We start from the raw sequence: 16,125 nt of genomic DNA on the forward strand, positions 1-16,125 counted from the left end.
ACCCCGCCTCCCCTCTAATCCCATTGGGCGAGGGCTGGCCCCGCCCCCTGGGCAGAGCCTGCCGCAGCCCTCCCGGGGCGCGGGCGGGGCGGGGGCGCCGGGAGGCGAAGGGAGTGACAAAAAAACAATATATAAAATAATAAGTTCAGATTTAGCGGTCGCATAGAGCAGGTCGCTGCCCTCCGCTTTGCTCAGCTTATAAGCAAACGTGAGAGCGACGGCAGGATCCCCAGGGCCCAGCACACCCTGCCCCTCCCACATCAATGCACTGAGAAGTAGTGATTTTTTTTTTTTAAACTGCTGAATTTAATGTACTGAAGAGCTGATTAATTCAGCTTACATGGGTCCATATAGGCATATAAAAGTGCTGCAATACAAGGTTCCAGTTACAAGTAACATAACATACTGAATACTGCACCATCACTCGACTGGCACAGTCAGGTACTTCCCTCTCCCTCTGCTTCCCAGGAGAGCATCCCCAGTTTCAACATTTTTACCGGACTTGGCACGAGATAAAGCTCCTTTACATGATGAAGCCGTTTTCTGGCATCAGCTGCCCTCTCCACGGCGTGGCCCAGCCCCCAGGCACGGGGGAGCAGCCAGCCGGGGAGCACCCCAGCCAGGCAGCGCAGAACCAGTTTCTCCTCACGGGCTGCCCCCCGTTATGCTGCACGCTCAGAAGTCAGGTCACTGGGTACAGCAGGGGCCGGGGACAAGTTTAAGATCTCCTCAAATGAAGGGCCTTCGTCCTCAAGGGGGATCTCAGCTTCAAACATCCGCTGGAGCAGAGCATCAACCGTCCTGTACCCTGCAGGTGGCCAAAAAAGAGAGCTGTAAGCATCCATTCCTGGTCCTCAGCAGGAGTTAGGTAGTGGCTACCTTAAGGCAGCCCCCCATGTTTTACACTAAACAGACAAGAAAACAATGTTTTGGAATGGAACAACCCGTGTTGTTCCCTGGTATTTTACCCCATAAGCATTGTGAATGCTTGCAAAGAATAAGACCGTTACTTTAAGATTTTTAAGCATTCCATTCCCGTGTGTCTTTCAGGGGATTTGTGATCCCAAACAGCCACCATGCCCAGAAGCACCAGACTAGGGAACTGCTAATGTGCCGCAAGAAAGCCAGAAGAAAAAGTAGTCACTAAGCTAGAAGAAAGGAGCACAGTCACACCACCATCCAAGCCAGGAGGAACAGTGCGTACAGGAGGGTGAAAAGCAGAGGACAGGTTTCTTGGCAACAGCAGGATCTCAACCACCAAAGCAGCATCTTCATAGACTGGCTACTGACCAAAGTGTGCACAGGAGGGTCTGGGTAGGAAAGAGGAAAAGGAGTTGCTACAAAATAGAAAGAACAGCAAACGTTGAGTGTCCACAGTTCTCTAAAAACCTCCAGATGGGTTTTAGTAGCTTTTACAGCATGAAAGAAAGCAGAATTGTGTTGGAGCTTCCCTAGAGAGAGGGTGACACCAGGGACAGTTCAGAGCCTTGGCGTCTTAAACCACAGACTGGGCACAGTGGAGGGCTGCACTTACGTTTGGAGGCGATTTTAAACACCAGCCCTTTAGCCTGTCGCTTTGTTCCACCTTCCCCCTCGAGGTCGTGCTCATCACTCTCCATGTTATCAAGGAGCTGCTCATCCTGGAGCTTATCCCTATACAACAAGGGCCAGAAGTTACCCCAGAGGACACTACTTACTCCAGAGGGCCATGGGTATCCAGTAGCAAGGGATTCTCTGGGGCAGGGCAAGAACCAGTTGTTGTGTTGTCTCCAGCACCTCTCCTGTCCTCTGGGCAACAGCCCCGGACTGGGAGAGCTCAGCAAGGCACCTCACAAGTCAATGTGAGTAGCCATCTGCTAACATCTAGACCAAGCCCACCTGGTCATGACAGGTTAGCAAGAACTCTGTGACAAGGGAGAGGAGTCTCGAGTCACACCTCAGGACAGAGAGTGGCATTTTCCCGCAGTTCCCCAGCCCTCATTGGATGTGCTGAGCCAGCCACATCCAGCACAACCTTTTGGGGGGGCTTACTCTTGAACTCCCATTCTGCAGTTCCCCAGCCCTCATTGGATATGCTGAGCCAGCCACATCCAGCACAACATTTGGGGGTGCTTACTCTTGAACTCCCATTCCCAGCTCCTGGATTTTCTGCTCAATAGCCGTTTCTACTTCACTCTTCTCTAGCGAGTACTCCACAAAGAAAGCTTCCAAAATGAATGACACAAAGATACTGAAAGAAATGATGGGCAGAATTACACAGCAGCATTTCCTTACTGGCATCCCCCCTGCTTTTGGGCATCAGCTACTGTCTCAGTATTCACAGGCTCATTCCCCAGCCCTCTATCCCCTCCTCTGCTGGAGATGGGGAGGTCTAAGGTAGAGAAGCAGTCACTGGAGATAAAAGTAGATGCAGCAGATTCCCCCATGACATGTTCTACCTGTCTCTAAGTGTCACACTGTGTGTGACCCTGGGACCATCAGCAGTGCCCTGGCAGGGGGCAGAGCCCCTCTTCCCTCCAAAGTGGATGAGAGCAACCCAAAACTTACTTGACAATAATTATCACCATCACAATGTGAAAGGCAATGAAATACAGCTTCGCAGGCTGAACCGTCACGTTGGCAAATCCATTGGCAAAGAGTATAATGGGAGTCAAGGGAAAGAGCACTAAAGGAAGAGAACATCTTGCTGTAGAGCAGCACTAAGGGAGGAACCAGGTAACAAGATAACACTGCCCAGAACTACACACCTTCCCAACAAACCCCTCTGTAGGAACCATTTCTCTCTCGTCTAACACTATGTGCACAGGTGTGTGCAATGCAAGGAGAAGAGGATTACAAAATGGATCACCAAGTTTGGACCTTTCACCACAAAGGATATCATGCCACTGATTGACTACAGTGAGCTCCATCAGGACGATGAAGGATGATACAAAGTTGTTGAAGTTGTTCTTGCAGTATTTCCCACGGGCAAACAGAGAATCCTTGAGAGCTGGGTTTCCACATTCCAGGGCATAAGGAGCATTTGAGTTTGCAGGAAAGAACTGGATTTTCCCATGGAATAACTCCATACCAATGATAGCAAATACACAGTACACAACCTGGGAAGAGAAACCGCATCTCCTGCTTCTCCAGTGAGCAGCAAGAGCCATGGTAAGCTTAGAGTTCCAGCATGTTTTCTGGTTTTTAGCGAAACAACAAGCTGTTGGGGAAGCAGCATAGAGTCCAAGAGACCCAAGACACTCAAGAGCAATTACTGGGCAGAAATAATGAGCCAAGAACTACAGCCCAAATATATGACGTATTCTCAAATCTTAAGAGGAAAACCTATTTTTAGGAAATTATTTGAGAAACAGGTTTGTCATTCAGCTTCTTGCCCAAACCATAGTTTCATTCCTTACAGTGTGAAGCCCAGACTGCACAGAACATCTTCACTGCTCTGTGGAGCAAAGAAGGCTGTCCTGAGCTGGCAACTAGCAGGAACCCAACCACTTTGCAGACGTTTGCGGGTGCAATGACCAAGAATCAAATGGACACTTAGAGTTTCAAAGGCCTGCCACGCAGAGATTTGCATTTATCCTCTTGGAAATAGCATGAGACTTAAGATGCATTCCTGTAAGACTGCAGTGCTTTGAGCTAAGATACCAGGGTTTCTTACCAGAGTCAGCCCACCAAATGTCAACATTGTCGGTACGATGTTTATCAGCGTGTTCATGATGACCCGGAACCTACAGCAAATGATTCATTACAACACCTGCTATGTGGAGGCTCTTTTAAAGCCCATGGCACATCCCATCCACCACATGGTCCCCACACACCCTTATACATAAATAATTCTCCACAGAGGATGCAGCAACTGGGCTCTTGCCAGGAACAGTGGGACAAGGCCTTGGGATGCTTTGTTGAGCGGCCAGGGTCACTCCAAAGCAGCGATGCAGAGCAACTCAAGGCACTGTCTCAACCAGCCTCTGACACAGCCTGCCACAGAAACCATACCCCTATCCCATTCTCTTCATTACCTTTGAATGCTGTCAACAATCCTTACTAGCCTGAGGACCCTTAAGATGAAGACAATGTCCAGGATCTGTTGGCTGTTGTACTTCGTGGCTGAGAAAGGAAAATTTGTTTTTGTTACAAAAAAAAAAAAAGCAGGGAAGTGTAGAGATAAAGCCTATTCTTACATTTGTTATGTTTATGTCCTTGTTAAACACTGTTTATAACAGGTACTTATATATAAAAAAAAGACTGGGTTAGTTTGCAGAAACCCAAAAAGCCTCCCAAGCCCAAGGTGATGGCAAAAGACAACTCAAGACCACCGAGTTTCCCAGATGCATGCAGACTGGTTAAGCTGCACTTACTTGATTTCAGGGTGGTATTGAGTATTGTTGCAGTCAAGGCAGCAAAGATGATGAGGGTATCAAACCTAGCACGAGGGAAGGCAGTGCTGTTAAATTTGTGGCAACAGAGAATGGGCACTTAAACTGCCACATGACACGTGAGAGTGGTAAGCCCTCTTCCTCCCATCCGTGCCAGGGAGCCCCACACCATCTCAAACTATTTGTAGGGTGGGAGGATGGGAAAGTTCTGTTTAGCAAAACTCTTTCTCCTGCCCAGCCACCATCTTCACATGCCTCTGACTGAGCTAGCAGAGCAGGGCAGAGAACCGTCAGAGCCAGGAAAAAGCACAGTGTCCTCTGATGCATACAATAATTTTAATTCTACCCTGACACATAAGTTAGGCAGCCCAGTTCTTGAGAAGCTGAACACAAAGATCTTGCCACACTTCACACCACTGTTAACACAAACATTCATTGCACTCACCAGTTCCAGAACTGATTTTTTCCAAAGAACGCCCTCGGTTCGTAAGTGTACACTTTCAGGAGTATCTCAGTTATATACAAAGCAAGGAAGACCCACTCTGCATAAGAAATATAGGGGGATGCCTCATCCAGAGCAATGAAAACAGCATTTATTAGAATGATCACATCGTAAGTCCAAACAAATCCCCTGCAAGAAGAAAAAGAGAAATCAGTTTGCCGCTCCCAAAAAGGTAAAAATTACACAGTTATTTCAGGAGTTCTTTACCTTCTCTTTCAAACATTGTCATTTAGGTGAGCTACCTGTACCAAACAGTTCTCTCCAAACCCAAGAGTTTTGGAAAGTTACTACAGAATTTAACTTTGCCCTTGAAAGCAGAGCACAAGCCTTCGAGGTGCTCCACTGACAATGCTTTACAGTGCTAAATAAACTCTTAGAGAATGACAGCAGCTGTGCTTCTAGCAAGTCAAGCAGCATCTCTCAAGCAGAAGAAGACTGGATGAGTAAAATGGAAGACAAAACTGGGAGTGGTGGCCGGTACACCAGATGGGCGTGCTGCAGTCAGAGAAACCTGGACAGACTGGGGACCGGGCAGAGAGGAATCCCACCATGTTCAGAGGGAGAGGCATAGTCCTGCTCCTGGGGAGGAATAACCTCAGGCACTGGTGCAGGCAGGGGGTCAACCCTCTGAAAAACAACTCTACAGAGGATCCAGGGGTGAAGAGGGTCTTGGTTGTCAAGTTGAACACAAGCCAACAATGCACCCTGGTACCAAGAAGGCCAACAGCCTCCTCTGCTACATTAAGAAAAGTGTTTTGAACAGGCTGAGGGGAGTAATTTTTCCCACCTACTCGGTACTGGTGAGGCTGCATCTGCAGTGCTGTGTCCACAACGGGGCTCCCCAGTACAAGAGACATGAACATACTACAGCAAGTGCAGTAAAGGGTCACAAAAACCAATTAAAGGACAGGATAGTCTGACAAATTGTTCAGCCTGAAGGGGAGAAGGCTTAGGGGGATCTCAATACATATGTATAAATACCTGATGGGAAGGTGTGGAGATGATGGAGCCAGACTCTTTTCAGTGGTATCCAATGAAAGCACAAGAGGCAAGGGGCACAAGTTAAAATACTGGAGTTTCCATTTAAAGAAAAACTTTTTTATTTTTTTAAATCAAGGGTGGTCAAACACTGGAAAAGGTTGCAGAGAGGTTATGGAGTCTTCATCCATGGAGATACTCAAAACCTAACTAGATAGAGCCAAGTAGCCTGCTTCAGCTGACCCTGCTTTGAGTGAGGGACTTGCACTACACCATCTCTAGATGTTTCTTCCAGCCTCAGGAATTCTGCTACTCTGGGAAGACTCAGACATGAAATAAAGTACTAGTAGCTCACAGTACCAACTTGGTAAGAGCTGATGAAGCAGCACAATACAGCTTTGCAGAGACTGCTGACATAAGATCACCTTTAGGTGAAGCATTTAGTCTGGTCCTTCAAGGCAGGCCATAAAACACTTCTTGTTTTCAGTAAAAACTACAGAAGATCTGAACAAGAGAGACTGGAAGAGGTATGGACTCACCATTCGCCAAGTCTAGTTTCTCCACACCACTGAAAGTAGGCTAAGAGCAGAGCTGGTCCACAGAACACTTAAAAACAGAACCCTTAATGCTTGCTTAAATGCAGTTTGCACTTTCCAGCATGACACTCAGCTGAGCAACATCACTGCATCAAATGTTAAGAGCTGCTTCCTCCACCAGTAGAGGCTTACCTGTGCCTGACCATGCTGCGCAGGAACTGACTCACTGCTGACTTGTACACACGAGGCATCCATTGGTTCAGTGGATGGCTGCGTATTTTCAGGGTAACCACCTGGATGTTGAGGAGATCTGCCAGTTGTACAAAGGACTTCTTATCTGCAGTAGGGGAGAGCACTACACATCAGTCTACTATCATTAAAAAAAAAAGATGACATCTGGCAAATGCAAACCTATATGCACAAGAGCTGCAGAAATCTAATACCTAAATGGTGTTCAACACAGAACAGCCTGAACTCAGTACTCAAGCAGCTCCTCTGCCCTGTTCCTGAGGGACTGGCTCAAGCCATAGGCCAACAACCAACACAAACCTTTAATGATCAGGATGGGCATGATCTAGCATGAGGAGACTGATCCATCTCTCCTGATAGCCTGTCTCCATCAGAAATAGAGTGAGAGCCCTGGAAGAGGCTGCCCAGGGAGGGTGTGGAGTCCCCTTCTCTGGAGATCTTCAAGACCCGCCTGGATGCAGTCCTGAGTAATGTGCTCTGGGCAATCCTGCTTTGGCAGGGGAGTTGGGCTAGATGATCTCTAAGAAGGTCCCTTCCAACAATTCCGTGATTCCGTGTGAGAAGCCACATTGCTTGGAGGACTCTGATAACAAGGGAGGCTTTCCTTGTGCTCTGCTCAGAACAGGAGGCCCCATTCTCCATGGCGAGCTTGCCCTGATGTCAAAAGGTCATGAAGAGCTGCCCACAGCATACATGACATGCTATAGCTACAGGCAGAAAGAACAACCTTTCAGGATTTAAGCAACCTAGAGGGAAGCAGGAAGATGGGCCTGGTGTCCCTCTGGGTCCATTACAGACCACAAATCCCAGTGTCAAAACCCTTGAAGCATCAGGCTCCTGACCCCAGGTGCCTCCCCAATCCCTTGAGCGTAGCAGTACCCCACTGCTCACCTATGAAACCCTTCTGCTCATCATCCGAGATGCGTAGCAGCAGCTCTCGGTGGGAGCTGCTGATATCAGGAGCCACCAGCTTGACAAGCTCCTTCCACCGGGCTTCTCTAACCACAAACTGTGCTCCTTCCTCTTCCTTCAGGAGGTTGAAGGCCTCTATCATCTTGCGGTGCTTCATGTAAGCAAGCTTACGGATCTCATTCTAGACAGAATATCAGGATTCAGGCAGTTTTAGTCACCCTTCCCCCCCAACCTTTTTTTTTTTAAAAAATATATATATTCTTATTTCCATGGCACAGGAATGCAAGAAGAGACTCAGAGGAAGACACTTGAAGTGATATTAGACAAAGTCCAGCACAGTCAACGGGCATGATGACAAAGACTATTTAACAGGCAACCACAGGCCCTCTGTGCACAGCATTCTGGGAGGATTGCTAGACTGTTTCTTGCTGGAAGATACACTGAAAAACCAGAAGACAAAAGGATACTCTCTAACGGGAAGGAGATGGGGGGGACATCTTTCAAGGATCATAGGATCTGCATGCCCACAAGTCAAAGAGGATGTGTCCACCCGTGTTTTCCATCCTAAAGTGAATACTGCTGAGATCAGGGGTGAAGATCCTCTTCTGCACACGATTACAAGGAGGCTGAAGAACCTTATGCCCTTGGGAGACTGCAGCCTCTGGGAAGACCTACCAGACTGCTTACTGAGAAAGAGACAATCCCCTCGTGGAAGCTCCCAGGGATTTCCAGCTCTCACCCTCTGATCACAAATACCGAACTGCACCTAGTCATTTTGGGTGCAAGAAGCAAGAGTTCTGATTTACTTCGACCTCCCTTTGCATTTCCTTTGCTTTAAGAGCACATACAGTGGCAGAAGAGTGTTATGCACTTCCAGCCAACTGAGAACAGTTTCCTGCCTAGAGACATCGTCTTTAAGCTAGAATTAGTTTCTAACAGCAATAATACAGAGACATGTGCATCCTATCTGTTGCAATTTCTTGGGTCCACAGAGCCATAGAATTTTTCACTGTTACATGCTAAAAGCAGAACTTGCAATAATCCCATCATATGAAAGGTGAACCTGTGCTTGTTATCTGCAGAGCATCAAAGGCAAGCAGCTGTATCCCATTCTCCACACCTTCCAGAAGCAGCAGCTTTTCAAGGGAAAGCCAGATGCCTCCTTAGAAGGTTACACAGAACAGCAGGCAGTCACCCATCACAATTCACCTCTCCAAACATTACCTTCAGGTGTTTTTTGTAGTTGTTGTACACGACAGCCAGGAAGAGAGACATGAAGATATACGTGTTGACAATGACAAAGGCAATGAAGAACAGGGCATACCATGAGCTGAAGTCAAATGCTGGCATCCTAGTAAATGGGAGAGAGATTGCTACTTGATAGGCAAACAAACAGGGATACAAGAGAAACCACAAGAAAACAGTCTTCTAGATGGATTTCTAAGTACTGTTTTGGATAGCCAGATAATACCCCAGCTAAAAACTGTGCATTGATTCAGTTAGAGAACAGTTTTCTTCCACTAGATTGAAGGGATGCAGAAGAGAGAGCACAGAGATAAAGCTTCTGTCAGTGGGGCTAAGTGCAGCCTTGAAGTGATGTCTCAGTCATAAGATGGCTATTGGCCTCACAAACCGTCACTGCACTCAGACTTCCCCTTCCACTTAACTTTAGGACTAGCAGCATTTCTGAGTATAAATGCCCAGGGTCCCTGTAACTGTTCAGTCCCAGTTCTGTTCAGTACATCACCACACAAATGAGCGTGCCATTCCTCCCTCTCCCTCTCTTTGATGGCACCTTCAGAGTACAAACTGAAACGGGAACCCAGTTAGAACAAATGAGACTGGAAAGTCCAACCCTCAAATAAGTTTAATCCAGCTGTGCAAATTAAAAAGGTCTGCATGGAAAGCCCTGCAAATATAAGATAACAAAACACCTGGCCACTAGAGCACACTCTTCCTTTTCAGAAGGGGGTTTTAATCAAAGAGAATGTGTGTCCCTCAGGTTTAAGCCTTCATCAGCTACTGGGTCATTTGGAAAACAGTATTTTTAATGCATCTTTTCCAAAAATCTTCTGAAACTCCGATTCTGGGTCAGAGCCAAAGACAAATGGCTGACAATTCATGAAGCCCTGATTCTGGGTCAGAGCCATTTAAAAGACAAATGGCTGACAATTCATGAAGCCCCTGCAGGCTGGAAGAGTAAAAACCCTGTTGCTGTTCTGAAATACCTTGTTGCGCAAAACACAGCATTGTTCTAACCGGAGATCCTGCCACTAGGAGCAGGACACCAGTGTTCACAACAGAGAAGACTGCAAGCTCAGCATACATACATGACATCCGGGCTGTTTGCTGTTGTCACCAGCACATAGAGGTCAAACACAATTCCTAGGTAGTTTTTGAAATACGGCAAGCCTTCTGCTGTCTGGAGATTCCTAGGAGAAAAAGGACAATCTGAAGTGAAGCACAGAGCCCACGTGTCCCACCACAGCAACTGCACATATCAGCAGTGCTTGTAATCATTTGGAGTTGCCAGACTCCCTCCTGCCCCAAAGTATCTCACACACATTCTTTCCACTCAGCTCCGTGCAAAAGAAGTATTCACACCTCTCACCAAACAGCTTCAAGGCCATGAGGGAGAACATGAGAAGGCTAAACATGAAGAGCAAGAAGACGTAGGTGATCTCTGGCAGCGTGTTGCGGATGCTGCGGAAGGCCCTCCGAATCTGCCAGGGAGAAGGGAAGCATTAGAGGCAAGAAAGTACCTGGTTTTCCCCTCATCATCCCATCTGGATCAAACACCTACACAGGGACAGGTAAGCAAAATGGGACAAAGGTAGCCTTCTGTCACCCAACAGGAGAGATTCTGAACCAGATGTGTCAGCTCTGTTCTGCTAAAACCTGTGCAAGAATAACAGACCTTTCCTTCTCATTTCCCAGAAGAGATGACAGGAGAGACCCTATCTAAACACCATCACGAACTCAGCTAGCCAGGCCACAGAGGGCTCCGTGGCACTGCTGAGATGCTCTCGCTCCATGGAACTTGCCAGGCACAGAAGCCCATCACTCCAGTGTTCTGCAGTTACACATGCTCTTAGCCTGAGGGTCTGACTGCTCCCTCCCCCAGGCCTCTGCACCACAGTAGTTTATTCATTTGCAAGTCAGGACCAGAACAGTCTTGGGCAGAGGGGCAAAGATCTCCTTGTGACAAGAGAAATCAGAGTTTAAATCACCCATCCGGACTACAAGTTCAGTTTCTGAGAACAGCATGACACTTGTGCTTGCTTGCCTAGGAGAATTCCAGAAATAAGTAACCTGGCCCCTGACCCAGGGAAAAACAGTTTTCTTGTCTGCAGTGCTGCTCACGTTTGCATTTCCTGAGGAAGGCATCTAACTCTGCTTGCAAACAGAGGCTGCTCCTCCACACAGACTGGACTAAGCACAACCCATGGGCTCACCTTACAAGAACTATTCTTCCTTCTCCATCCAGTCTCACCCTTCGTTAAGCATGATCTTCCCAAAATCATCACAGCACCGTGTCTGGTGAGAAGCTCCAGTTCCAGTCCCAAGAACTCTCTGGGCTCAGGATCCAAGGGCACCAGCCAGCAATAACCCAACCCATAGGTACAGGGAGCAGCTTTTTGGTATTTTGCACAGTGCCAAGCAGACCAGTGAGAATGCACCCTTTTCTCCAATGCTTCAGGCCACCTCTAAGAGAAACCTTCACTCATAGGAACCTGAATTCTGCCATTTCTACCCCAAAAGTATTCTACTAAATCCCCTGCATCTCAGAAAGCAGCAGGCTGTCCAAAAATAGGTCCCTGCACCGGACATCCATCCCACCAGACCTCTTCCTTACCTGGCGACTCTCTGCAAAGTTGATCAGGAAGATGGGTCTCACAATTCTTGACCATCTAATGCTGCTTATGTTGTATATCCTGAGGATCCCATATATGGCCAAGTCTGTTAGGGATAACTATAGAAGAAAGAAAGAAAATCCCCAGAAGCAATGTTAGAAATGCATCTGGATGGTGAAGACAATAGGGTTAGCTGATACAAGACAGATGTACACACAACAGGTTTGTGAGAACAGGCCCAACTGTTGATTGATTTGGCCATGGCTCTTGTAGAGCCCTTATGGGCTCTTATGGCCATGGCTCTTGTAGGCCTACGTTACCAGGAAAGCAACAGGAGGAAAAAGCCACCTCTACATTGGCCACTTCAACCTTGGAGACTCCTCTAGACCTAACTCACCAGGATTGCAACCATGATGCAGATGTTCTTGGTATCCTTCCAGAATACGTTGCGAAAGGTCACTTTTGCAAAATGTGTCAGTCGGCCAAAGAACACCAGAAGGCACAACACCTCAACCAGAGAAGTGACCTGCAGAGAGAGAAGGGGCCCAAGTCAGGAAAACCAAGAGCAGGACTAGCCCTCTTCACATGGATGAGGATGTTCAGGCTGGGGTACGGGCAAAGAAAAAACTGGCAAAGTCAGCATAAAAGTTTTTCTAGGGGGTTTTTGCTCCCAGCTATTTTACAGGTTCATATATCTGGCACTGAGCAACAGTTTTAGGCTTCCTTTTGCAAAATTCCCTGTCACAGGCAGGTTAAAGGCAGTAAAATTGTATTTTCTTAGGATTGAAGTAGCACATCTCTCAAACACACTAGTGCAGAACAAATAAAGGCTGCAGAAAAATCAGTCCTAAGGGCAACATTCCATCTCTGCTTTCAGACATGAGGACTAGACTTGGGTCACATAGAAGGCTGGAATTGTTCTCAGAGATGCTGAAAAGCAACATGACTTTGTCCACAGTCTGCGATGCATTCCTGGCAGCCATCGTGGCTCCCTCTACACTCCCCACCTAGCTCCTATGCCCTTTTTTGTCTCTATTTCAGTAGATAAAAGGTATCAACAGAAGTATCAGCATCAATTACCTCTTGACACCTTTGACAACTAGATTCAAACAAGAAACCCTTGCTTGCTCTACCAAGCAATGCAATACTAGTTGCATTGCTGCTTCTACACTGAAAACTTACCAGGAAGGGGAGCGGATACACAGCAGGTTCTTCAAACACTGCAAGGGATAGGTTGAGAAAGATGAAGAAGTAGGTGACTGTTCGCATAATCCAGTGGTTATAGAGATAATAAAGCCTGTAGAAAGAGGGCAGTGGCACCATAAATAAAGGCTTCAGTGCTCATACTCACAGGTTCACCAAATACATCTTGGAAGAACAGCACATGCTGTCCCAAAGAGTCAGAGAGGAAGAAGGGTAACAGTAGCACTTTTGCCAACCAGGAATTTGGCAATTTGTTTCCTAGCCCTTCCGTATAGTCCTATAGCTGATGGATACTATACTGCTTTTCAGGAAGCAAAACACCCAGGAAGGTGTAACACAGGTGTTCTTCAGTTCAGTTTAAGACTGCAACATACAGATTTGGTAAAGCTGCTTACTTTTTGTAATTACCTTGTTCCTAATTTGAATGCAAACTTCTGCTAAGCTCAGGTATCCACACAACACATAAACAAAGCCTGATTAGTTATCTAAGATCTTTTCTTTGCAGGTTAAAAAGCAGAGAGATAAAAAAAGCCACCAGAGAGAAGTAAGAAGTTGCACAGTAAACCGTTTTGGTTTTTTTTTTTTTTTATACAGAGCTTAAGCAGTATTCTCTCCCTCACAGCAGCAAAACCTCTGGTGAATGCTAGCAATAACAGTGAACACATCCTGCTCTAAGCCTCCCACAGGAGGTTTCACACCATGGCACGCAACAGTGGCTCCTTTGGGGAGACACAGAGTGGATGTGCAGAGTATATAGCTTCTCTGCCAAGAAAAAAAGCTGCCAACATTGCCAGTCTCTCATCTGCCTGATAACCACCTGCACAATGGCTACAGAGCAGGTGATTATACAGGTGACATGGTATTATACCCTTAATAACACTATCAAGACATGATCACATAAATAAAACCTGCTCATTTCTACCATTTATACTAAGTATACTTGGGCAGGACAAAACTATATGCAGTCTTTTTCCAAAGCAGACAGACATTACATCTATACAGCAGCATACACCTCTTTTTTAACAAACATACTTCACTACTTGAGTCTCCAGGATACCCAAAAAACAGCTAAGACATGTGAACTAAGTTAAAAACTTTTGTGTGGAGGGCTACAGGAGTCATTAAAGCCCACAGGCTGTTTTGCCAGCAGTCTGCTGTATCACCTGTCCCTTCTATACACCAGCCACCTTCTCTCAAGTTTTACATGAGAAAATAGTTTGCCTAAAGCAGTCCAAGCCTGAGGGAAAAGCCACCTCTGACTGAAACTGGCCTCTTATCAGCACCTAAAAGGGAAGATAATCACCTTTGCAGGCAAACACTCCTGACTTGGGAAATATCACTTATCTTATTGCCAATTAACATACGCTTTTAATTACTCCCACCCCTAACACCTACTGCCCTTTCTGAAGTACACCTGAGCAGAGGTGCCACAGGCTCATTTGATGACCTGAAGTTTTGGTGTGTGGTGGGTTGTTACCATCCGCTGCCAAGCCCCCTGGCTCAGGGCTGTTCTCCCCCACAGACCAACCGTGCAGCCCCCTGCTACTAAAATCCTACTGCTCACACAGGACAGCCACACTCCAGCACCCCTGGCCACACAGCTGATGGCTGACCCAGCTTCCCAAACCCTTCATCCCCACAGAGCGCTGCAGCTTCAGCCTTGAAAGATTTAATTTTTTCCTCCAGCAAAAAGCAAAGTTTTGATTTCTTTTCTCATCCTCAACGTACAGATGCACTAAGCCCTATTCAACATAAGCGTTTCAGCCTAAATACGGTTCTCTGCATCTCACACCTGCACCCAACCTTCTCGGCCCTCAGCGGGTAAACCTGAGGTTCCCCAGCCTTTGCTGGCAACTGTTCTTTGGACACAGCTGTAGTTGGTTCTCCCCACCTCAGCTTCAGTGTCCCACAGCATCCTCACACTGCCTGTGGGACCAGCACAGAGCCCCGCTCCTGGGCAAGGATGGGAGCACAGACCTCCTTACCTGACTGCCTCCGGGGAGGTCTTAAAAGGAATATTTCTGTTGTACTGCGCATCGGAGACAAACGCTGCTGCCAGCAGGAGATCCTGTAGAAAAGGAGGGGGGGAAACACAGAGAGCACATCAGCAGGGGAGGAAGCTGGAAACAAACTCCAAGCAGATATTAAAAAAAAAAAGGTGCCTTTTCACCACGGGGCACGGCTAGAGAGAAGCGGGTGCCGCAACTCGGGATGCCCGCCTCCCTCTTGGCTGGAGAGAGCCCCTCCGCTACCTGCGAGGCCGCCTCCGCCATGGCTGGGAGAGGGGGACGGACGGGGACGCTGCGCCTGCCCCAGTCCGGCCCCGCCGCCTTTACGGCGTCCGGCCCCCGCCCCGGCGGAAGCGGGAGGCGGTGCCGGTGCCCATTGGAGCCGGAGCGGCGGGGAATGGCTCTGGAGTCGCTGCGGCCCAGGGTGGTGCGCTGGGCGCTGCTGGCCGCCTTCGCCGCCGGGGTGCTGGTGGGCTGGCAGGCCGGCCGCGCCCGCCGCCGCTTCCTCCGCTGGCGCCAGCGCCGTCTCCAGCGCCGCCTGGACGCCGCCCGGGAGCAGCTGGAAGCGGCCTGAGCTGTAGGGACCCCCCGGTGTCTCCCCCGGTGCGGGAGCCGCTCTCCCCTCCCCTGCCCCGCCGGCGGGTTCGGGAGGTGGCCGCGACCATCCGTGTGTCTCCTCCAGCAGCAGAACCCGGTTGACCCCCACCCCGCGCCGGTGGAAACCAGGCGGACACGGCCAGCTTCCGTGGAACGGGAGGGCATGTCGTCTGTCCTTCAGAAGATCTGCATCAGACCGACCTGAGGAAACGCCGAGGAACAACGATTCCAAATGAATTTCCTCGTTTTGGCTGTATTTGTCTGGCTTGAAGTTTGCTGCCGAGGCCCACTGGCCAAGAAGCGCTGCTGACACATTAAACTCGCAAAAACCATGACACAGTGTTCCTAGATGTGCTTATTTCTCCGATCAGCGAAAACATGCCTTACAGGCACCTGTAATGAGCGGCGAATCTCATTAGGAAAATGTGCCCGTGAAAAAGACTGGTGGGGACAATTAAGCGGTGCAATAGCTGCATGTGTCGGTAGGATGAATGACAAAATTAAATGAGGGATGCTTGCGCTTTGGATTCTGAATTTCTTCTTGTGCTTTGGATGAGGAATTGTGGAGATGGCTGTAGCATGTTCCCTCTTACCCTCCCATCGCTAGCAAATTGCAGAAGAGCGTTTCCTCGAGCCTGGGAGAAGGGGTGCTCCTGTGTGGCACTGGATTATTTACTGCACGCTGTGCAAGCTGCTGGTTTTCAACCATATTACTGAACTGTAAAAGCTTCACAAGTTTCTTGGGGAAAAAATGCTTTGGATGAGGAATTGTGGAGATGGCTGTAGCATGTTCCCTCTTACCCTCCCATCGCTAGCAAATTCCAGAAGAGCGTTTCCTCGAGCCTGGGAGAAGGGGGTGCTCCTGTGTGGCACTGGATGATTTACTGCACACTGTGCAAGCTGCTGGTTTTC

General features: G+C 48.2%; 1 protein-coding gene and 1 long non-coding RNA gene across 3 annotated transcripts; one reads left to right on the forward strand and one right to left on the reverse strand.

Moving 5' to 3' along the window:
- Positions 1-288: 288 nt before the first annotated feature.
- LOC106900418 (two pore calcium channel protein 1-like) lies at positions 289-14,973 on the reverse strand. Of its 2 annotated transcripts, XM_014962489.1 has the most exons (20): positions 14,860-14,973; positions 14,593-14,675; positions 12,587-12,701; positions 11,802-11,930; positions 11,407-11,523; positions 10,155-10,273; positions 9,881-9,982; positions 8,775-8,901; positions 7,530-7,731; positions 6,582-6,726; positions 4,819-5,004; positions 4,356-4,420; positions 4,017-4,104; positions 3,656-3,725; positions 2,879-3,098; positions 2,548-2,638; positions 2,117-2,230; positions 1,535-1,653; positions 1,205-1,310; positions 289-808 (listed from the first exon to the last, which is right to left on the reverse strand). In XM_014962489.1, exons 1-20 carry the CDS (start codon positions 14,878-14,880, stop codon positions 793-795), a joined length of 2,235 nt encoding a protein of 744 aa, XP_014817975.1. In that variant the 5' UTR covers positions 14,881-14,973; the 3' UTR covers positions 289-792. The 2 variants fall into 2 exon arrangements, with proteins under 2 accessions (XP_014817975.1, XP_014817974.1); XM_014962488.1 differs by lacking the exon at positions 1,205-1,310.
- An 83-nt stretch (positions 14,974-15,056) lies between these two features.
- LOC106900420 lies at positions 15,057-15,747 on the forward strand. Its single transcript, XR_001414157.1, has 2 exons — positions 15,057-15,193; positions 15,299-15,747. It is a non-coding gene; the product is annotated as an uncharacterized LOC106900420 (long non-coding RNA).
- The last annotated feature ends 378 nt before the right edge of the window (positions 15,748-16,125 follow it).

This window comes from Calidris pugnax, unplaced genomic scaffold (assembly GCF_001431845.1).
Source record: "Calidris pugnax isolate Ruff unplaced genomic scaffold, ASM143184v1 scaffold147, whole genome shotgun sequence".
Classification (NCBI taxonomy): Eukaryota; Metazoa; Chordata; class Aves; order Charadriiformes; family Scolopacidae; genus Calidris; species Calidris pugnax.

Coding starts and splice junctions, on each gene's coding strand:
- LOC106900418 (XM_014962488.1), bottom strand. CDS start 14,880: ATGGCGGAGGCGGCCTCGCAG. Junction 12,702..14,592: donor ACCTCCCCGGAGGCAGTCAG/GTAAGGAGGTCT, acceptor CTCTTTCTACAG/GCTTTATTATCTCTATAACC. Junction 8,902..9,880: donor GCAAACAGCCCGGATGTCAT/GTATGTATGCTG, acceptor CCCATTTACTAG/GATGCCAGCATTTGACTTCA.